This window comes from Antechinus flavipes, chromosome 4 (genome assembly GCF_016432865.1).
Source record: "Antechinus flavipes isolate AdamAnt ecotype Samford, QLD, Australia chromosome 4, AdamAnt_v2, whole genome shotgun sequence".
Taxonomy (NCBI): Eukaryota; Metazoa; Chordata; class Mammalia; order Dasyuromorphia; family Dasyuridae; genus Antechinus; species Antechinus flavipes.
This window is the reverse complement of record NC_067401.1, coordinates 284,754,573-284,778,659: the sequence shown is the minus strand read 5'-3', so window position 1 is coordinate 284,778,659 and position 24,087 is coordinate 284,754,573. Positions and strand designations below refer to the sequence as shown.

The following is a 24,087-nucleotide window of genomic DNA, read 5'->3' as shown; positions in this document are numbered from 1 at the left end:
CTAAGCAAAACCTTAAAGGACAGCTCAGAAGGGCTTTTTGTGCCTGAGAATCTGGTGTATTTATGTGATATGACAGGTCTATCACCATACCACAATTGTGGAAGTCCAGTCAATTTTATCTCAGTATCCCCTTCTCTACTCTGTCATCGCACAGGCCCTCTTCAAATTCATACCTGAACTACCACATGGACTGCTGTTTAACTGATCTGCCTCAAGCCTCTCCCCATTCTAATCCATCCTACATTAACTTGCAAATTGATATTCCTAAACTGCAAGCCTGTCACTTTCATACTCGATAAATTCCCTATTTCCCCCAAAATCAAATACAAAAATCTGTTTGGCATTTCAAGCCCCTCATAATCTGTACTTCACACCCTTCAAGTCTTACACTTTACATTCCACCATATATTCTGCAATCTAGTGACACTGGCCTCCTTGCACTTTCTAGAATAACACAGTCTATCTGCTGCATCAAGATTTTTTTACTGCCTGTCCCTCATGCCTACAATACTCTCCCTTCTTGCCTTCCTTCAAGTCCCATCCAAAATTCCACCTTCTGCAAAGAGCTTTTACAGATACCCTTTAAATCTAGTTTCTTCCCTCACTTGAGTATCTTCAATCTATCCTATATATAGTATGTTTGCTAAGTTGCTTTTTTCCCCCTGTATCTTCCCTACTGGTCTGTAAATTCTTTGAGAACAGGGACTGTCTTTTTCTTTCTTTGTATCCCCAGAAGCACAATGCCTAGGACATAACAGGACCTTAATCAATATTTATTGACTGATTATTAACTGATTAAGATGCAAAATGATAAATAAACATACTTCTATATATAGTTACTGAGAGAATTTGTTTTACTTGACTACGCATATTTTTAACAAGAAATTTATTTTTATTTTTTTCCCAATGAGGTAGACACGGGAAGAGGAAAATATATTTCTTTTCCTTTTTTGTGTTTTTTTTTTAATAGAGAGGTAGTGGGTTGTTACAGATGTGAAATGTTACATGCACTTTCAGATGAGGTCATCATATTATTACTTTTACTTAACTGTTTTATTTTGTTACAAAAGACATCTCATCTGCAAATGTTTATAATGTAAAAATAAAACACATCAATAAAATTTTTAAAAGAAGGGAAGAGGGGGAAAGAGAAAGGAAGAGAGAAGAAGAAGAAGAGGAAAAGGAAAAAAGGAAGGAAGGAAGGAAGGAAGGAAGGAAGGAAGGAAGGAAGGAAGGAAGGAAGGAAGAAGGAAGGAAGGAAGGAAGGAAGGAAGGAAGGAAGGAAGGAAGGAAGGAAGGAAGGAAGGAAGGAAGGAAGGAAGAGGATATGCTGAAACCAATCATAAAGGACAGAATCCCTAATTTAGGAGAGAGCAGTGGACTAATACCAAGATATGACAAGACCTTTGTAGTCTCTAGTTGATCCCCTGCCATGGGCATATGATGAGTTAGGGGTACCCTTCTTCCTCCAGGAACAGAAAGAAAAAAGGGCCAGTCTTAAAGAAAGAACATCCCTACTATAGTCGAGAAAGCAAAACAGTTGATCTGTGTGTAGGAGACAACAGCTGCAACCATTCACTCTAACAAAGGCATACCAGCCTGTCTTCTGAGGCTACCTCTCTAGGTAGCAGCAGACAAAAGTAAAGATTACCCTGGTCTGGAATTCACTTGGCTCACTGTACTACAGTGATAAAGCTATGCATTTTGCAAGGAAGACGAGCAAAAAAGATCTAGCCTGTCTATATTTTTGTCCCTGAAGAAAATCTTAGATTTGAGGTGAATTGCAAAATACTTGAGTTCTCAACTGAGCAATCAACAATGAGTATATTGAGGTAAGCAGTAGGGATACAAATACAATGAATTAAACAGTCTTCTTATAGAGAGCTTGTTACTTGGCGATGTTTTTTTCCAAGACATTCAGGGTTAAGTGAACTCTCAGAGTCGCATGGCTACTAAGTGTTGTATCTAAGGTCACATTTGAACTTAGGTCCTCCTGATTTCAATGACAGTGCTCTATCAATTGTGTACTCTTTTGGGTACAGCTATGCATCCATGATGATGGGACCCTAACAATGTCAATGAAAATGGGCCTTTGTATTTAAGTATGAATATTGCCTCATATCGTAAAATGTAAATACATACCTCTAAATATTTCAACATAAAAATCATAAATCTGGAAGTAAAAAATAAGCTTGATAAAACAATATGAGCTAGGAGCATAGAACTGAAGCTGGATTGTAATCATTCTCTGATATCTTCATTGCACAAAATGAAGACCCAAACCCAGACCTTTCACATTTCCTTAGTAGGAGCTTCAACTATTGGTTATGAATGGGTCTGATACTAAGCTGAACCAAAGCAACAAAGTTCATTTTTGTAATTTGTTGCTTTTCAAGATTGAAACTCAGCATGTAAAATAACAATAATAGCTCACATTTATATACCATTTTTATGCTTACAAAGTATTTTCCTTACAACAATGATGTGAGGTAAATATTTTAGGAATTATCTATCACCAGGTATATGATATATTCTAGGGTTTATAATTGGGGAAAAAAGGATTTAGAATACAGAAAGTGATATTTAGGCTCAACATAAGGAATCGTCACTCAAATAATAATAAAAACAAGTTATTGTGCCAAGAAAGATTGTAGAATTTGCTTCCCTATAATACATACAATTCTCTATTTTATGTGGCTTACATCCAATTAATTTTAATTCAACAAATAATGTCTGATGTACAGAATCCTATGTTAGATGCTATGAAAGATTACTCACAGATAAATAAGACATAATCTCTACCTTCAGTCAGGTTAGCATCTAGCAGAGGAAACAGAAATAATTTTGACATAAGACTTCTGATGTGTTATAAAAAGGTAGAACAATAGAAATTTACAGGAAGGATTGTTAAAACCTGCTTACAGGGAATGAAGGAAGGCTTTTCAGAGAAGGTAATTTTTGAAATTGACCCCAAATAAATGGTAGGTTTTAGTAGGTAGAAATTGGGGGAAGGGACTCTAGGAAAAAGGAACAAAATGCAAAGACAGGAAAGCATAGGCTATGTATCAAGGAAACATAATAATCTAATTTATCTGGAGTGTCTTCAAAAGAAAGAAAGTAGTGAGAAATATGTCTGTAAAGGTAGGCTATTGCCTGATTGTGGAAGTCTTTAAATGACAGGCAGCTGAGTTCTACTTTCTTTCTAAGGCAATGAAAAGCCATTGAAGATTTTTGATTGGGGTAGTGACAAGATCTAGGGTAGGATTAAATGACCTTTTTAAATCCTTTCCAGCTCTAAAAGTCTATGAAATTAAGAGATGTCATAGCTACTTAGGATCAGAAGTGTTTCTGATAAACTCTTTAAGAAATTACTAATTATTCTGAGAAATCTAATCCCAGCATACTCCATAAGGATGTGGAAATGCCTATCTGAAGAGACCACAATTCTGAAGGCTCAGATGGATTGATTCATAGGCTATCTGAAACAGGAGGATAACAAATACTGGAAGAAAATCTTGGACTTAATTGTCATAAAAAAATGAATCGGAAAAAAAATTGATAATTATTGATCCATACACCTACTTCCTTTTTTTTTTTAAAATAACTTTTTATTGACAGAACCCATGCCAGGGTAATTTTTTACAGCACTATCCCTTGCACTCACTTCTGTTCCAATTTTTCCCCTCCCTCCCTCCACCCCCTCCCCCAGACGGCAAGCAGTCCTTTACATGTTAAATAGGTTACAGTATATCCTAGATACAATATATGCGTGCAGAACCGAACAGTTCTCTTGTTGCACAGGGAGAATTGGATTCCGAAGGTATAAATAACTCAGGAAGAAAAACAAAAATGCAAGCAGTTTATATTCATTTCCCAGTGTTCTTTCTTTGGGTGTAGCTGCTTCTGTCCATCCTTGATCAATTGAAACTGAATTAGCTCTCTTTATCAAAGAGATCTACTTCCATCAGAATACATCCTCATACAGTATCGTTGTTGAGGTATATAATGATCTCCTGGTCCTGCTCATTTCACTTAGCATAAGTTCATGTAAATCTCTCCAAGCCTCTCTGTATTCATCCTGCTGGTCATTTCTTACAGAACAATAATATTCCATAACATTCATATACCACAATTTACCCCGCCATTCTCCAATTGATGGGCATCCATTCATTTTCCAGCTTCTAGCCACTACAAACAGGGCTGCCACAAACATTTTGGCACATACAGGTCCCTTTCCCTTCTTTAGTATCTCTTTGGGGTATAAGCTCAGTAGAAACACTGCTGGATCAAAGGGTATGCACAGTTTGATAACTTTTTGAGCATAGTTCCAAATCGCTCTCCAGAATGGCTGGATGTGTTCACAATTCCGCCAGCAATGTATCAGCATACATCTACTTTCTTACCTTCACTTTGAGTAATTTTTAAAAATCTTCTCATACAAAAAATCTAGCCTTCCATGAAATAGGGTATCTCTGTCCTAAACATGTCCTCCTCTCTAGTTTTCTTTCACTTCTCCATAACCTTCTATACCTGGAATCTTTCACCTTAGAAACTTCTCTGCCCTGTTCAGCCTCATTAATTGGTGCCTCTCTCCATGTAACATGAGAGGGGATAAACCATCCTACTGATTTATTCTACTGTACCTTAGTAAGATGCTGACCATCTCTATAAAATGCCTGTCCCTGGCCTTTTTGACTACTGCTTTTAGAAGTGAGTTGGTCTAGAATACTCCAGTAAATGTCGCTATTTATCGCAGAAAACATAGGAACATAGCTTTAGAGAATTATGAGCTATCTAGTCCAACTCCCTCATTTTGTAGATGAGGATACTGAGGCACTGAAAAACTAAATGATGTGTACAGGATCTCACAGCCAATGTTTTAGATAATATTTGAATGTGGCTTTTCCTATCTTCAAGTCCAGTCCCCTATCCACTACATTATTCTGCCTCACTTTGTGGCCCTAATTTTAATGATATTGGCTTCCAGCCCCATGTCATTGCTACCCTCAAGGAGAAAATAAAAATCTAATCTTCTCCAGTACAGAAGCTAGGATACTCAGACCATGGAATAGCTTCTGCAAGGATGATCATTCCTTCTCTATCATGGCTCAAAGATGTCCAATGGCCACTTTGGTTTTAGCTTTCCTTTGTTGCCTCTGGCTTCCCCTTAAGGTTCCCATCCCTAGGTGTCCCCTGATTGCACTAGTGCATGATAAAATCCAAACATAAGAAAAGGCTACTGGTATTAGAATTTTAAATTCTTTTCCAAATGCTTTTAAATCCCCCAAACAGAAGTAGAATAATATTTATGAAGACCGATATATGCATCAAGTAAATCTGTGATAAAGTTATGGAAAGGGAATAGACAATCTTTTCCAAACAGAATTCTATAAAACAGCACAACTTCACAGTTACAGAATTAACTGAAAGATCCAGAGAACACAAGATCCCACTGTGTTTATTTTTTGTTGTCTACATAAAAGCATTTGATTCAATAGGACAAAATGTTGCCTTGAAAAATCTCCTCTAACATGGTACTGTCCACATTTATATTGAAATCATACAAGATTCCTAGAAGGATATAACAATAGAAATAGCTTTGTTGGACAAACTGATTCTTATTATCAAATAAAGCATAAAAACAGGTAAACACATTCCCTATACTGTTTGTAAGCTGGTGTCAAGGAAGAGAATGAGACAAAAGGAAAGGTCCCACTAAAATATTTATATCAGCATTTTTTGTGGGAACAAAGAATTGTTAATAGAATAAATGGCCATTGGTTGGTAAATAAATGTAATGGAATATTACTATTCTGTAACAAATGACAAATATAATGAAAGCAGAGACACATGGAAATACTTATATGAATTGCTGCAAAGCAGAATTGGGAAAACAATATGTACAATCCAACAAAGTAAATCAAAAGAATAATGACAAAACCATTGAAAATTAAATGCTGAAAAAATATAATGACCAAGTTTGGCCTCAGTGAAAAGATAAGTGAAAACATTTACTCCCACTTCTTCACAGAGGTAAGGGACCATAGGCATGGAATGCTGCATGTGTTAAGATTTTTTAATATATTGATTAGTTTTACTGAATTTTTTCTTCCTCCTTTTTCATTCTTTATCTTAAAGGATAGGTCTCTGGAAAGGGAAATGGCAGGAGAGAAACAATGGGAGAGGTAAGTAATGTAAAAATAAAAGATACCAATAAAGAAATTTTAAAGAAAGCATGAAATCCAAATTAACATCCTCCAAATGCTCCTGTTTGTGGATGGCATTATTATTCATATTATTCATATGAATATTCCATTAAGCCCCAGAACATTGCAGAGTCTCTTCAATGAGATCCAAAATCAATTGAAAGTATTTGACCTCACTATGAATGCAGGAAAAGTGAGGTAGATGAAGAATATCTATTGTTCAAACCATATTGTATAGATGGACAGCATACAGAGCTCAGTTGATCTGTCACAGCATCATCACAAATTTAATAAATATGTGTACATATACATATAAGTTGTGATGATGCTGCAGTATATGTATATATACATATATATGTGCATGTATGTATGTTTAATTTGTGATGATGCTGCAACAGGATCAGATACATACACACACAGACACACACACATACACAGAGAAAATGAACTCGGCCCAGAATTTAATGGAAGTAAGTGAAGAGGTGAGATTGCCTTTAGGAAATCACACAATACTTTTAATGATCCTGGGTTTCTTCCTGAAACAAAACCTCATCTTTTTAACATCAATATTCTTCCAATGTTTTATATGACTGCATGTATATAAACATCTTATCATATCAAGAAGGGGAGAGGGAGGAAGGAATAGAATTTGGAACTCAAAATGGTTTTTTAAGTGGAAAATTTTATTTTAACATATAATTGGGGTAAATAATATATATATATATATATGTATATATGTTATATATATACATATATATATGTATACACATACATATAATAGAAAAATGTATTTTCCCAGTGATGTAGGGCTATAAGCCATGGAATATTACAATCTCTGAACAATCAAAGTTGTAAGATACCCAAAGAGCAAGGAAGAGGGACATTGGGATTATGAGCATGTTACAACATATTATTATGAATGAACTTTCCAGAAAAGTGGCATAAAAAGATTTTGTTGGAGAGATACATGACCAGAAAAGGAAGGGTGCCTACCAAAGAATTCAAGGACAAAAATACTGGGCAGGTTACAAGTGCTCCACTGGAATCCACCAAGTAATCCATTGCTAGGCCATCAGCATATTGCACAGGCATTCATGGGAAGGCACCAAGAATCATACAGGATGAAGAGATTTAGATGCATTGCATCAGCACCATTAGTGAGGAGGTCCCACCTTGATGGGATCACACATCCATTGCAGTATCAGTGTCAGAAAAGAAATATTTTTAAAAGAAAGCTATTATAGTCCTACTCTCTATCTGTATAGCAAATTATATCATTTTTTGTAAATTGCTTAACAGTGCCTGAAACATAGTAAGCCCTATCTAAATGTTTATTCCTTCCCTTCCCTAAAACACTTAGCATTGTACCTGACCCATATTAAATAAATGTTTCCTACCATCCATCCTTCTTTTCTTCCTTCTTTATTCCTTCCTTCCTTCTATCCTTTCTTTTTTCTTTCTTTTCTTTTTTCCTTCCTTTCCTCCTTTCTTCCTAATTGTCTTTTAACTTTTAAAAGGTATACTCTCATGATGATCATATTTGATCCTCACAATAAATTTTGAGGAGCACAGAGCAAGTAGAATTAGGTTTCCTCAGATAAAAACCTAAGGCTCAGAGAGTTCAAACAACTTGGCATGAAAGGTCACAGCAAGTTAGTGGCAAAGTCAGGACTAAAATCCAGGTCTCTTAACTTCTTTTTTGTCATTTTATTGTATCACACTGTACCAACACAGTTCAAATGGTTACCCCATAACAATGGTATGCATAATAATTCAAATTTACACTGAGTTTCAAGCTTTGAAAAATATTTTACATATATTGTTATTTTATTCTATCACAGCAACTAGTTGACTGTTTACTGGGTCTGGAATTCAAATCCAGTTTCAGACCCCAGGCAAGTCACTTTTAACCCCATTTGCCTCAGTTTTCTAATGTATAATGAACTGGAGAAAAAATGGTAAACCACTCCAGTATCTTTGTCAAGAAACCCTGAAATGGGGTCACAAAGAGTCAGACATGACTGAAAAACAACTGAACAAGAACTGTTGTCTCATTGATTAGTAACTAAAAGATTCAAAGGTATATTATAAAGGACAAATATCACTAGAATGTTATTATAGACATAAAGTTAATTCTCAAATTAGGGTATATCTGTTATTGGACTTATTTTGCTTTCAATTTTATTCATATTTAGTACCATTCTATTAAGTTCTTGCTTTGCTAACAATATTGGATTTTCAATATATATGGTATATAATCTTATTTGTGACTTTGTTGGTATAATTTCATCTGTTTATTTTGGAACTCAAAAATGCTAAACACACTATATTCAGATTTCTTTCTCCTCCTCCAGTTCCAGGTAAACTCTAAAAGAAAATAAATCAAGCAGAAGTCTAAAGAAGTATGAAGGTCGATTGTTAAAGTTTTTCCTGTGAGCACATATACTTCAGAAATTGGTAAATTTCACAAATCTGGGTTCAATTTATTGTTTTGTTCATCATCTAGACCTAAGAAGGAAATGGAGAAAATGTTAATGTTGCAAGTCAAATTTTAAAAGTGTTTTATTGTTGCTGTTGTTAAAGAGCTGGTTGTTAATTATACTAGCACTTAACAATAAAGAAAAAAGACATGGGTAAGAAAAATGTCCAGGTATCCAGTTCTTCTTGTATTGGTTTTTCATAACTGATTAGTTTTCTTGTTTCTTTTTTAAAAAGTTAATTTCCAGGATGCCAAATATCATGTATACAAATGTAAATACTACATCCTTTCAAAAACACAGCATAAATTAATTTTACATTGTGCATACTGCCATTTCCTTCCATATTGGTAAATAATTCAGGATATATAACAATTTAAAAATAATAATTACTGATCTCAAAACACTATGTATATGCAATGCATATACAAATCTTCAAGCTAGCAACCTCCTGAGTGACTTCCTCTATCCTCTCCAATACATCACCTACTTAACTGCCAAAATCACTTTTTCTTAAGGATTAATCTCACCAAATCATTCCCATGTTCAAAACTTTCCTATTGTCTCTGAGATTAAATGCATTTAATGTCTTCAATACTCTGGTTCCTGCTTAACTTTCTAGCTTTAATATCACTTCCTTGAAAGAACTCATGTTCCCACCCAACCAAACCATTAATTTTTTCTTGAATTCAACATTTTAGCTTCTACCTCTATGTATTTATACAGAAAGTCCTCTACACCTTTTATTTTTATCTTTATATCTCCAATACATAGCATAGTGACTTGTACATAGTAAGTCAGATTTAATTAACAGATCATTTTCTTGACAACACCTCCTCCAGGATGTCTTCCTTTCTTAATTTCCCCTTAGTTTTCTGTCATCTCACTGAAGGCCTAACCATTACTTTTCATATCTCTAATGTTTGTATCAGTGTAGATAGGTGTCACAGTGGATAAAAGCACCAGGCCTAGAGTCAGGAATACTCATCCTCCTGAGTTCAAATTGGCCTCAAATTCTTGGTAATTGTATGCCTCTGAGCAAGACAGTTAACCCTGTTTGCTTCAGTTTCCTAATTTATAAAATGAACTGGAGAAGAAAATAGCAAATTATTCTAGTATCTTTGCCAAGAAAACCCCCATTAGGATCACAGAGAGTTGGACAAGACTGGTTATTTTACTAAATAACCACATAAATACATGTATGATGTATATATGGTATTTATTAATGCTGATTTTAAAAAATTATTAAGCATTTAATGTGTGCAAAGTACTGTGCTAGACAATGGAGATATGAGGATGAAAGATAATACTATCTTCCCCCAAGGAACTTACAATATGATTAGGAGGGAGGTTATAAAGGATACACAGCATGTACCCAAAGAAGAATGACTCAAGATAAATTGTTAAAGAGCAAAGGTACACCCAAAGTGCTTAAGGGAAGTCTGTGAAGAAAGACAGAACTTTCAGCTGGAGGGAACAAACAAGTATTCATGGAACATGCAACATCTGAGTTAGGCCTCAAAGGAAGAAAAGCATTTCAATAAATAAGACTGAGGAGAAATATATTCCTGGCATAAATCAAGAAAAATGTTCTACATGAAAACACACAGGTAACAAATTGTAGGTGTTTGAAGAATAACTAGAATCCTACTGTGACTCGAATATAGAATGCATGAAAGGGAAAAATGTGAAACAGAAAGACTCCTATTATGTGAAGAGGAGTAATATATAAAATATACAAATAATGTGAAAAGAGACTCCTTGAGGTGTCTCATCTAAATTTTGTATAATACCTAGTACTTACATGAGGGACAGCTAGGTGGCGCGGTAGAGTGCTGGTCCTAGAGTAAGGAAGACTCATTTTCCAGAATTCAAATCTGGTCTGACACTTACTATATGTCTCTAGGCAAGTCACTTAACCCCGTTAGCCTTAGTTTCCCCATTTGTAAAAATGACCTGGAGAAGGAAACAGTAAGCCACTGCAATATCTTTACCAAGAAAACTCTAAAATGGGCTCTCAAGGAATCAAACTTGACTAAAAATAATTGAACAACGACAGCAAAAGCACTTATACTGTGCCCTAAGGTTTGCAAAGTACTTTAGGAATATTATCCCATTTGATCCTTACATCAACCCTAAGGAATAGGTGTTATTATTATCTTAAATTTTACAGATGGGAAAACTAAGGCAGATAAAGGTGAAGTGCCTTGCCCAGTGTCATCCAATTAATAAATAAGATCAGATTTGAACATACATCTAAGAACACATTTTCCTGATACCCATTATCACTTTGATCCATTACCACTAACCTAGATTTTATGTCTACTCTAGAGTTCCCCCTACTATAAAGGCTAAATATGAAATAATTATAGATTTAGAATCTAAAGTGATCTTCAAGGTGATTTAATTTTAGGCTCAGAAAGTTATCCAAAATCACACCAGTGATGGCAGAATGGGATTCAAACCAGGAATCGAAATCCAGGATTTATACTGCTACATCATAATTAATGAATGGCTATTAAATTTAATTATTCATTTTGTAAGCGCTGAAGTGTTGTAAGAACATAAGGGCAGACAGCACTGAAACAATCAAAAATAAGTTGTCTTTTCCAATCATGTCCGATATATCTATTCCTTTGCATTAATATTTTTCAATATTAAAACCTATAAAATAGAATAGAGAATTTTTTATTCTTATTCATATCTCTGATCTTCATCTTAATCAAGAACAAATGCAATCTTTCCTCCTCTTTCTATCCTCTCCCCTCTTCAATCCAATTCACTTGTAATGTCAGCCTCTCCAGTCAGTTGATGGTAAATACATTATTGTTCTTTTTATTTCCTACAATGTCCAGTATAGCACTTTCAAACAATCAGTGAGCAGTTATTAAGTGCCTAGGATGTGAGAGGTGCTGGAGAAACAGATATAAAAGTGAAAAAGTTGCTATCATCAAAGAACATGCTTTCTAGGGGCAAATAAAACTTCGCAACAAATTTAAATAGTTTCTCAAAGAACAATAAAATGTAATTTCTGACAAAACTCAGAAGAGGTCTTTTGGGGTTTGGATTAGGGATAACCTCAAATATATGAAAATGAGAGATCCCTATGTGTCAATAAGTATAAAGAAGAGCCATGGGCTAACTTCAAAACATTTACTGGCCTGTCCTACATGTATATAAAATATAAATTGTAACTATTTAAAAAGAAAAGAAATTCACAATCCTGTACAATTTAAGAGGCAGGAAAAATGTAACTGCGACTGACAATTAAAATTGTATCTATAATATGATAATGGACAACTTCCTGGAAGTTGATCAGATTTCACATCACAAGAGAGCCTAGCTTTTCAATATTGTTCTCAAAAACCACACCAAAAAAAAAAAAAAATACCAATAAGAAGTGAAAAAAATACCAGAAATTCTAAATGTTTTTAGGGGGAAAAAATTCAAAGAAATGAGCAAACAAAAGAAAAATTATAAATTAAGAAATGAAGCAATATTATAAATTGCAAAAGTCAGACAAGAATGCCAAAAGTCAAACCATGTCCACAGAAGCACTAGAAATCAAAACTATAATTTTTTAAAAGACAAAACAAAATGGATAGAATTAAAATGGCAAAAATATCACAAGTTTAAATAAAGATAGAACTGAGTGCAACTAAAAAAATCTCAACACAAGATGAATGTAACAAGTTTTTTCAAAATAAAATAATAATCCAATTCTATAATACTTTAAAGTTTATAAAGTGCTTCATCTATAACAACCTTGCAAGATAGCTAGTGAAAATACTATTGTTGTGCAGTTGTGCAACTCTTGGCAATTCCATTTGGGTTTTTCTTGACAAAGATACTAAAGTAGTTTACCATTTCCTTCTCCAGCTCATTTGACAGATAAGGAAACTGAGGCAAACAGGATTAAATGATTTATACAGAGTCACACAACTAGTAAGTGAATGAAATCACATTTGAATTTGGAATATGAATCTTTCTGACTTCTGGCTCAGTGCACTATGCATTATTCCACATATATTACTCTTTTTGTAAAGATTTGAAGAAATTGAGGCCCTGAGAGTTTGTGCCATATCCAGTATAATGCAGCTAGTAGATTTAGAGATTAAGTGACATACCCATAACCACACACGTCTGAAGTAGGTTTCAAACCCACTTCTCATTTCAAATCCAGAATTCTACTATCCAGTCTTGTTTGAAAATCTTATGTCTCCACCTCAACTTCCATTTCTAAGGATTGACACGGATGACAGTTTTTTGTCAGGTACTATTTGACCTACCATTAGAGGTGAAGTAACTGAATATGCAAAAGGGATTAAGAAGCTTGTCTAAAGTTTCAGAGTGAATTAGTAATTGAACTAGATTAGAGTTTCTGACTACATTCTCAGGCATAGGCCTAGTCCCCAGTCTATGCAAACCCTCTCAAATCTTGTTCAGTGGTTTCTTTATTTATATTTAATAATGCTGTTGCCCAAAATGAGAATATGTCATTAGAAATTTTTAAACAGTGAAAAATAAATCAGTTGGGGTTTCATTTTGCTTCATGTTTCAGTTTTCACTTACTAGACAGTGAAACTTCTAATAAAATTGGCGAGAGGAATTCTCTGTTCTGTTCTTAGGAAAAACAAGTCAAGAAAGAAATAGTTTCTCCATAGAAATGTTAACTTTGGACACTATCCTTATTGCTTTTGCCTTGAGTGGGACTTTTCAATGAGAAGCCCTTTGAGGGGGCAACTAGGTAGTACAGTGGAGAGAGCAACAGACCAGAAGTCAAATTTGACTTCAGACACTTACTAGTTGTGTGACCTGAGCAAGCCTCTTAACTGAGATTGCCTCCCAGAGAGAGAAGCCCTTTGAGGTCTAGAATCTTTTCAAATATGATTATGGCATCTTAATTGTCTTTACTGGAATCATTATTATAACAAAGAATGTGAAAGTGTCAAAATAATGATGTTAAAGTTCCACAAATTGTCATGCTAATAAAAAATAACTTGGGTCTGAAATGAAAACAAAAAAGGGGGGGAATATTCTCTTGCTCTCTCAGATACCTAGTTTGAGTGAGCTTGATATTGGTACCCTGAAACTTTAATCATAAAATTCATTCTTACAGAGAATAAGGTCTCCTTTATCTGTGGCCTTAAATTTATAGGTAAAAGGTTGTAAAGGAACATCCAACTCCAAAGCTATCCAGTACAACACTCTCACTTTACAGATAAAGAAACTAACATACAGAAAGATGAAATAATTTGCCCAAAGGTAAAATACACACTAGGTGCTTAATACATGCTTCTTGAATGAAAGAAAGGTTTATGCATCTCAAATATTTTGCTGTGATGTGTAGCAGACAGTCATCTCTCCTAATCTTTGATCTGCTGTTTGTGCATTCAAATGTCCTGAAAGGGTCAAATAAATTCTGTGAAACTAAAAGCAGAGCCTCTTGGTAATTCTGTAGCCAGAATGGCAGGTGTGCAGCTGTATACAGCTGTGAGCTCTCTCACACACAGCTGCTGGACTGTACTCAAAATCACAAAGATTTGCTACATTATTCTCCTGTCCTTGCCAAAAACCCTTGGACTTAAAGCGGTGCAGAATTCCAGATCTTTGGTTATGTAAGAGATATTAATACCCATCCGTCTTCAGATCCTAAAATATATGTTCAGGATATCTTTCTGACCTCCTTTGGTCCCCTTCTTCTTTATCTCTGTTTTCCTAGATATTGTTTATTTAGCATTTCAAATTAGCATAATTTATTTTTTCTTCATATTACCTTACAATGTCTCATTTCTTTCAGCAAATGAACTTCAATACTCATTAGATTGAAATTGCATGTGTAACTAGTTTGCCATTCTGCAATGCAAATGTTTATACTTTGTGTTTTTATAATCTACCTTTGTGTATTAATATTACTGCTGATATTAGACAGCTAAAGAAAAATATTTCCATCAAATGACAAAGGCTCTCAGTAAAGGATACATTTCATTTGAGCACAAGAGAATTCTGACCTTTCTAATACTATAGGATTTTCCCCTGTGCCCCCTTCCATTTAAAAACTCTCTGGTGCTCGCTGACATGTGTGTCCTTTTTCAGGGCTTGTTTTTCTCTCTCTCCCTCCTTTTTGCTGAAGGAAAAAAAAAAAAAAGCTATGTTACCTCCTCTTTTCTATGAGCCTTTCACACAAGGGGAGCAAGGCTTGGCTCCTCAGAGCAATGCTTGGCAAACTCCAAGGCAGGAAACGCAGAAAGGAACGAGTCTGTCAGACTCATTTTCTTTTAGTTCAAATGTTTATTTCAGATTTTGGAGGAAGTAGAGTGGTTCCTTTCCATTTCCTTGTCTCTGGGACCCAAAAGTTGGATGAAACTTAGACATCCACACCACACCTCAGAATGTGCCCACCATTAAACTTAGACAGAAATAGAAATTCGTCTGATAATCCCCAATATGAATGAAGCCAAATATATATATATATATATGTATATTTGCCTCACTATATCCCTTCCAACTAAAATTGTAGGATCCTGTATCTTTCTAATATTGCCGCCTTTGACTGATCTACATCCAATAAAATTTAAGCACCTTAGATGGAAGGACTATTTCATTTTTGTCTTTGACTACCTCCCCATCCCTCACCACCCAGAAGCACAATATCTAGCTCAGAAAAGGGACTGATAAATGCTTGTTGAATGAGATTGAACTGAACTGAACTGAGTCCTCATGTGATATAGTTAAGGTGTTTCAATGGCGTAAAGGGGATTTATATATGGCAATCCATGAATTTATTGCAATGTACTATAACCAGGTCTTGAATTCTAGAATATGACTTCACTTTGCTATGCATCATATGATTACATACTCAGGCTACTGCTTATTTCAGGAAGAATGACAAAAGATGTCTACTGTCCTAGTTGAAATTTTGGATTAAGCTATTGCAGAATCCATTACATTTTCCAGATATCACAAAAAAAGGTCTGGATCTGACACTAGGACATGGTTTCTATGTTTTTTAATATGTTCTATGTTTCTATGATCTTTGATATGTTCATTTTATCATTACTTGTAAGTGGTTTTTAAACTTGTAATCACTTTAATTTCCCCCACTCTTATTTCCCTTTCCCCTTTCAAAAGACACAAACCAACTAAGGGCATTCTATCCACAAGCTAACATGTCTATATTAAGGTTTTTACAGCTCCTTTCAATACCAAAATGGGAATGTTAGAACCCAAACTGGAGAACCTTCTGATGAGTTTACAACTAAACCCTAACAGATGGACTTGTCTTAAGGCATCAGGAATGAAGCCCAATTTTAGATACAAATAACTTACTGAGAATATTTATAGACAGCAAACTCTTTGGGCACAAGAGACAGCCCTCTGAAATTTTAACATGGATTAATCTGTAGTTTTGCAATTGATAAATAAGCCAAACATTGCAAATGTATCAATTAGTTTTGTAGGAGATTTTCCAGGGCAAGGCATAAGATGTAATCATTTTTAGTCTTTTCCCCTAAAAAAAATGTTCCATTGGATGAAAATCTGACCTAATCAATCTAATCATCTATCGGACAGTTTGAGTGATGTAGATATGTAGCAACCATGGTTCACAGTCAAGTGTTTCATGAATTCTATACAACCAGCTGATGGCATTCTTTCGTTGTTATATATACCCAGATGTCCTAAAAGTCTTCATGCAATTTGCTAAACCTTTGGGGACACTCTGTGTGTGTATATACATACATACTGCCACATGCATATGTATGCAATATTGTTTTTATAATAAATAAAAGTACATGTGTGCTGACAGATTTTTGAAGAAAATGGTATATATATATATACACACACACACACACACACACACACACACATATACACATAAAATATGTATACATATAATACATATATATCCAGGGTAAGCTACTAAAATCTAACCAATCCTTAAATGTGTCAGATATTCCTATAAACAAATATCCCAATTTTACAAGAAGCATGTGAGAACATGTTTCTTGTTAGCATGAAGCAATATTTCAGGTGATCTCAATATTTCAGAAGTAGCCAAGCAAGTGGCCTCAATAAAGAAGCACCAGGTTTAGAATGAGAAAATTCTGGGTAAGTTAGAATCCCTGCTTTTCTATTCACTAGCTATGTAACCATGTGCCATTTCTCTGTATCTCAGTTTCTTCATTTGTTAAATGAAGATATTGATTCTACTTGCCCCACAGGGTTATTATGAAACTCAAATCAGAAAATATATACAAAAGTACTTGATAAACTTATTATACAAGTAAATATGAGGTATGATCACAGAGTAATCTTTTTTTAAAATTTCCTCTCTTCTAGAAAACATTTAATCAAGGTATATTAATCACAAGTAACCTGAATTCACTTTTTTTAAATAATGAACATAAAAATACAAGAAGAAATAAGATGAAAGGGAGAAAGAATGGAAACCAAAGATAAAGAATGAAACATTGTAAAGGTTACAGTGAAATAAACATTTCTGTTTGAATGTATTTCCATCAAAGTACAGTAGACTGCAGTCATGTGCTTTTTGCACGCAAAATTGTATTGTATCAAATTTAAATTTGTTACAACTGTCATGTACATTAGTTTAGTGATAAGGAAAATGTAACTTAATATCTGATATAATGAAACAGCGACCACCATTAGCTCCTAGCCATATTAAAGCCAGGCTGTTAGTGACATTGCTGGTGTCATGTGAAAACCTCAGATTCTATTTGTCTTCTTTAGCCATCCTCAAGCAAATATATGACTATATCAAACAGAAGATCTTGAAGGAAGTCTCTGTGATGAGGTAATTTCGTTGCTCATTCACAGTGCCTTGCATTTGCTGTACTTAAAATAGACACTTGTACCAATAGTCTTTTTATTACCCGAAGGGGGAAAAAAAAAATCACATACACACCAGTCCTTTTTCTTTCTGCCCGCAAAGGGAAGCAACTTGATCCAGTGAGGCCTGAAACCTGAGTAGGTCACTGTACACCACGATAAAATTCCCTAATCCCTGAGCCAAATTTCCCTAAGGGGGCCCTACTCCTGATCCTTCACTTTCCAAGCTGACTTTTCCATTCCCTCTCTCGTCTTTCCCTCTTTCATTTCCCCTACCTTAAAGCCTTGATATCTGATCCACTGTGGGTGCTCGGGTTACAGTTTTTACAGCTTAGGCTGTCTACTGCTGTATACATTCCTTTCTTTCTGCTCTGCCGTGATTACTTACCAGAGCTTATTTTACACTGGTCCAGATGAAAGCAGTTCAGATGAAGGGAAACACAGTCAGGCAGCTTGAGTATTACAGATATGAAACTCCACAAGGGCACATTGTGTTCTCCGTGACATTTTGTTGCACATATTTATACAGTATAACCAATTTGTTATGTTACTCCAGTCTTCTTTAGGTTTATGGGGGCTCTAAAAAGAAAGCCTCCCTGTGGGTTTTTATTAAAAGCAGTCATATCAGAAAGGATAAATAATACTTCTACCTTCTATAAGGTTAACTTATTATATTGGAGGGATAAGTATTAAACAATCCCGTTTGAAATGAGATTTCATGGCTAACTGATATGATTAATAGAGACGGCATAAAAACTTCACCCAAAGATCATTTATGTTATTCCAGGTCAAAGAGAAAAATGCATATCTCAAAGGCAATCAAATTATTGCATCTGACGACTTTCTATCAATTTATTAATCTTGAGGTCTGTAGTTTCAGCTAGCAACGATTTAAAAAATAAAAGAAAATTCTGTGCACCAAGGTTAATTCCAGTGCTTAGTCCTAAAGCATTAGTTAAAAATTGTGTAATTTTCCCCCTTCACACAATGTTGTTTTTGTTTCTTCCTCACTAGTTCAGACAAACATCTGTTATACTGTAGAAGAACAACTATCTCCCAAACCGCTGAGTGTGCCTGTAGCCAAAGTAAACAAAACAAATCCAGAGGATCCAGCACAGTCAGCCTTTATATCCAGCCAGGATAACATTTCACATGTTTTGATTAAAATTAGCTAATTTGTAATTCTAGAACCTATGAAACTTAAAAGCTGCAATCTATATAGATCACATTGAAAAATGTTTTAAAGGGGCAGGGCATAGTGTGATCTACAGCTACAGAGCTCTTCACCTCTCACTCTGCTATTCTCAATATAATATGAACTGGAAAAAGAAATCTGGAAATTAGGCCGAGAAGAGATGGGGATGGAATTAGAGTGGCAGTCTTATTTACTATGGGGCATCTGGCTCCTGAAAGCCCCATCAAAAAGCACCAACTTCTTCCCATCTTTCAAAGAATCAACTGTCTATTCTTACAATTATTGGTGATTTCCATAAAAAACATCAATTTCCAATTTCCCTTTATAATGTCCCAACCACATCCTTATTCCCTTCTACATATCCATTTCTCACCTTTCTAGACACTATGTCCCTCACCCACAGATGAAAAAAATACTAGCATCAAAATCCAGATGGGTACTGACATTTCAGACAGAAAAGAAAGAGGAGATCAGACATCATGCAAACAACAAGCATACATGTATGGAATATTCATTATACACATACAAGCAACCAGGTGCTTATTATTCTTGAGCAGCAAGGAAAATGTAATAAAATTTAGGGGATGATAAAAAAATTAAAATATTCCAAGTTTGTCATAATAGAATACTAGTTTCTTTTAGTTGGGTCTTTCAAACATAAACTTAAGCATCTGATTTAACAAGGTGAATTACAGGATTTTTAAGAAATGACCAAATGGGCCAGTTTAAAGTATTCTATGCAAGCTATAGCCTAGCAGACTCAAAAGACTGGAAATTAAATTCTCTAATACCTATTACCTGTTTGTGAGTCAGAAGGAAAAAAAAAAAAAAAAAACAGACCAAAGGAAGGGGGGAGGGGAAGCAACACCAGAACAGACGTGTAAAGTCAACAGAGAAAAAACTCTCATCTAGCCAAAAGCTGCAACCTCATGGAAAAAAAAAAAAAATGTCCTGAACTGTGTTCTTGTGCAACCGCTAGAATCTGAACATCTGGAGTGCCAACCTCCTGCACAACCTCCTCTGGAACACAGCTGGACTGGCAGGTCTTTATATCAGATAGGACACTGGGGCTACCCCCAATAAATACACTGCTGTCAAAAACAGCCCCTTCAGACAGCTTTCTTTCAACAGGACTTACTCGGGTTTGATTAACTGTGAAGTGAAGCATTTAAGGGGGGGAAGCAAAAAAAGGAGGTGGGGTAGAAATGGAGTGAAAGAAAGGGGGGGGGGGGGGGGAAGAGAGAGAAAGAACAGGGAAAGAGGGGAGTCCCTTCGTGTAGCACAAAAATTATGTGCGGCTCAATCCATAACATTTCAGTTTGACAATTTAATTATACCGTTGCAGCTGGCTATTTTAAAAAGGGGATGGGAGAGGAAAGGAGCAAAAGAGGAAGGCGAAAGATAGCGCTTTTCCAGAGGTGTCTGCCCCATCGCAGCTCCCTAACTTTGGAGGGTTCACTGGGAGAAAGGTTTTATCAGAAAGAACTGCACAAACGATTAGTCAAGCTTTCTTTATGCCCCACCCGTCCCCTATTCCCCTCCTCCTTTCCTGGATGTCTCCGTAACTCACTGGGTTTTATTAGACTAAGTATTGTGTGTAAGAGATCTTCTCTTTCCTCTCTCTCTCTCTCTCTCTCTCTCTCTCTCTCTCTCTCTCTCTCTCTCTCTCTCTCTCTCTCTCTCTCTCTCTCTCTCTCTCTCTCTCTTCTCTCTCTCTCTCTCTCTCTCTCTCTTTCTTTCCCCCTCTCTCTCTCTCCCTTTTCCTCTCTCTCGCTCTGTCAGTCAAAGAAGTCGATTTGCAGGATTGAAGGCTGGGAGTTAGCCCTTATTTTCCACCCGGGAGGCGGAGCTGAGACATTCAGTGCATCCTACAGAAATTGACAAGCGATCCCTAAAAAAAAAAAAAAAAAAAAAAAAATCCATGCAACTGCAAAAGAGGGTGGGGGGAGCAAAAGAAAAAAAAGAAGAAGAAGAAGAAAGAAAGAAAGAAAGAAAGCTTTACCCAGCCAGTGGGGATTATAAATACCTTCATTTCCTCATTGATCTCCCTTTTCACAGGGTGAGCCGGTTTCCTGCTCCTTTTATTTTCGGGAGGTCTCCCTTCTTTCTCCATTTCTGCCATGTTTTTGTGTCTGGTTTCTGGGGTGATGAAATGGCTGCTCCCGCCGCCGCCGCCTGCCTGGGTGCCTCGGCCGCGGCGGCCGCCGGTGCTGCCGGTGGCGGTGAAGGAAGAGGAGGAGGAGGAGGGGGAAAAGGAGGAGAAGGAAGAGGCAGAGGTGCCGAGGTAGGAAAGGGGGATTCAAGAGCTAGGGGAGCGGGAACTCTTCTAGCGGCAATAGACGTCAGTGACTGTCAGAAGGAAAGGGAGCTCTGGTAGTCTGAGGGATGCCGATGATGCAGCCGCCGGAGCCGGAGCCGCCTCTGCTGCCGCTGCCGCTGCTGCTGCTGTTGCTGTAGCTGCTGCTGCTGCCGCTGCTGCTGTTGCCGCTGCTGCTGCTGCCGCCGCCACCGCTGTTGCTACTGCTGCCGTCCCTGCCACCACTGTTGCTGCTGCTGCCGCCGCTGCAGCCGCCGCCACCGGGCTGCATCCTCGATGCCCTGTGGAGTCGTCAGCCATGTTCCGTCTCTCTGTCTGTCTGCATGGGAGAAGGGGGACAGAGGCCAGAGAGGGAGACTGAGAAAGCGAGAGCGAGCTGCTCTGTGTGCGTGGATGTGGGTTCTATGCGTGTGTACGCGCGCGCCCGTGAGCGCGTGCGTGTGTGTGTGCGCGCGTGTGTGAGTGTGTCTCTAGTGTGTGCTTGGCAGAAGAGCGCGCCAGCCAGAGAGACCAGTGCCTTCAGTGAACAGGGGGCGGGGTGGGGAGAGAGGGAGGGGGAGTAGGGGAAGGAAAGGGAATGAGTTGGGGGGGCGAAATTCGGAAGGAGAAAAAAAAAGGTGGGGGCGCTAGGACAGCCCCCCGGCTCAGGGAGCGGGCGGGGCTTCCGCCGTCACTGAAGACGCGGATGCTCCTCCGCTCCGCTCTGGCTCGGGCTGCGGGGGCTTCTTAGACTTGGCCATTCATCCTCTGCAGGGACTGGCAGGAGGCGGCCCACCTCACTCCTGCCGCCTTCTCCTCCTCCTCCTCTTCCTCCTTGTTTTCTTTCTGCCTCCCCATCCCCTGCCCTCCTCATCCTCCTCAGTGCCTTTCTACCATATCGCTGCTCTCTTGCAATGTGTGTAACTAAATATCTATTTTATATTTATTAGGATGGGGATTAGAATCCCCCAAGATCTCACTGGAGGCGTCAGTCCTAAAGGCTGCTGTTGGAAATTTAGGAGGGAGTGACTGGGGAAGGGGCGAGGAGAGAAAGGTAGGGAAATGGGCTAGTGGAAAGAGGGATCCCGTTTGCTGATTACACCAGAGCTCTGGCATCTCCGCTGGGAAGGCTAAACTAGCAACTCGCTAGAACTGATGGTCCTAGGGTTCGAACGGCTTGAGGTCCTGAAAGGGCAATCAGTGCCCGCGGGCGGCGGCCTGTGGCTGCTCTTTTTTTGATCCTCAGTGGGAACCCTCGCCGTAGAGACAGATCAGAGACTTGATGAAGCCCCTCGCAGAAATCCTTGATCCTTTTTCTTCCCTTATCCCGCTGGAGACGCCTTCTCTCTCCGCCTCCTAACACTAGGCTTTCCTTCTGATTCCAAAGAAAGCTTGCTTTTCTGGATCGCAGTCTTTTTTGTCGACCCCATTAGGAAATGGAGCATCTCTTCCTTCTGGCCCCCGCCCCCTATCCTTTTATTTTAAAGGGCAACCGCTCCTATATATACACTTGGTCCCATACAAAAAGTTAATTCCTACAACCGCCTTGTGGCCCTACTCACTCACTCCACCCCTTGAATGTCTCCCGGGTTTACTAAGTTCCGTGCCAACTTGTGCCTTCTCAGAGTGGAGGCCACCGGCGGAAGTCCAAAACTCTCGGGGATGGCCTGGAGAAGGCGGCTCTCTCAGAACTCCAGAGTGGCCAGCGCCCACAGCCACACCCTCTAAAGTCCCACCCCGCCCCACTCTAACCTGCCCCGCCCCACCCTCACTACTGGCTGCCCCTTTCCTAGACTTCAAAACTCTTCTCCCTCCAAGAATGAAGAAAATCAAGAATTTCTCTCTCTCTCTCTCTCTCTCTCTCTCTCTCTCTCTCTCTCTCTCTCTCTCTCTCTCTCTCTCTCTCTCTTTCTCTCTCTCTCTCTCTCTCTCTCTTTCTCTCTCTCTCTTCTCTCTCTCTCTCTCTCTCTCTCTCTCTCTCTCTCTCTCTCTCTCTCTCTCTCTCTCTCTCTCTCTCTCCTTTTTCCTCTCCCTCTTTCCTATCTGAGTTACGAGGAATGAATGGTTCCATAGAAGTTAGGAAACAGTGAAAGTGCTAAATTACGATGCACACTCACTGACTGAAGAGATCTATGGGTTATTCCTGGGCCCCGCACTTTCACATTCCGTGGCAGTTTATAATTAACTGATACAATACAATATGGGGGTGTCCATTGTTCCATTAGTCAAAATTGTAATTGTGAAGCATTTTTCATTATGACTGGTGGAGCTTTAAATTACACTTTTTTTGATGCTTAAAAGATAAAATGTGTTTTGTGTGGGTATGAGTAAGTTCTCAATAAAAAAAAAAATCTGTTTAGCCTGTCAAAACTAAGTTCATGCTGCACTTTACAATGTCTCATTTGCATGTTTTATTATATGTGTGTATGACTGTGTGTGTCCATATAAGTTATCAGAGCTTAAAAATCACTGGCATATTGGAGTATAACCTGGGAAGATTGAACCACCCAATCTTTTTTTTTACTTCCTTTTCTTTTATTCTTCCCAAGCTTGGCTGGAATAGTAGGAGAACCCAAAAGGAGAGGAAAAAACCTCTCTAAGCCTGGCGGTCTCTCCAAACTGCCCAAATCCTTCAACTATCAAATTGTAAAAAGAGAGAGAGAAATTCTGGAAGGATGCTTAATATGCACTGAAAGGGGTCAGTAGTAAACATTTGCCCTGCTGAAAAGTTGGAGAGCGATCAGCTGCTCAGTCTGTTCAGCAAAAGAAGAAAAAAAAAAATCAAAGAGAGAGATTTCCTATCCCAAGTTCTCCAGAGGAAGATGGTATATGTAAGTTAGAAGATCCCGATTTAATGACGAATTTTATTAAAGATTTTTATAATGATTGAGCTCTCCAAACTTTCTTGGTAATTGCTGGGTTGAGGTCACTGGATTTGCACAGAACTGTTAGTTCCTTTTTCATTGAAGGCTCCACTTCTTAGCCACAGAAGTCAGATCTCACTCATAGCTTCAAAGTGAATGAAACTTGAATTTCTTTACAGACAACTCTTAGTACAGTCAT

General features: G+C 37.5%; 1 protein-coding gene across 1 annotated transcript in view; it reads right to left on the bottom strand.

Annotated features, from left to right (window-relative positions):
* SOBP (sine oculis binding protein homolog) overlaps positions 1 to 20,850 on the bottom strand; it is a 220,402-nt gene extending 199,552 nt beyond the window's left edge. The window contains exon 1 of the mRNA XM_051997486.1: positions 20,755 to 20,850. Coding sequence (XP_051853446.1) covers positions 20,755 to 20,850 — 96 coding nt within the window. The remainder of the gene's footprint in view (positions 1 to 20,754) is intronic.
* Between the last annotated feature and the right edge of the window lie 3,237 nt (positions 20,851 to 24,087).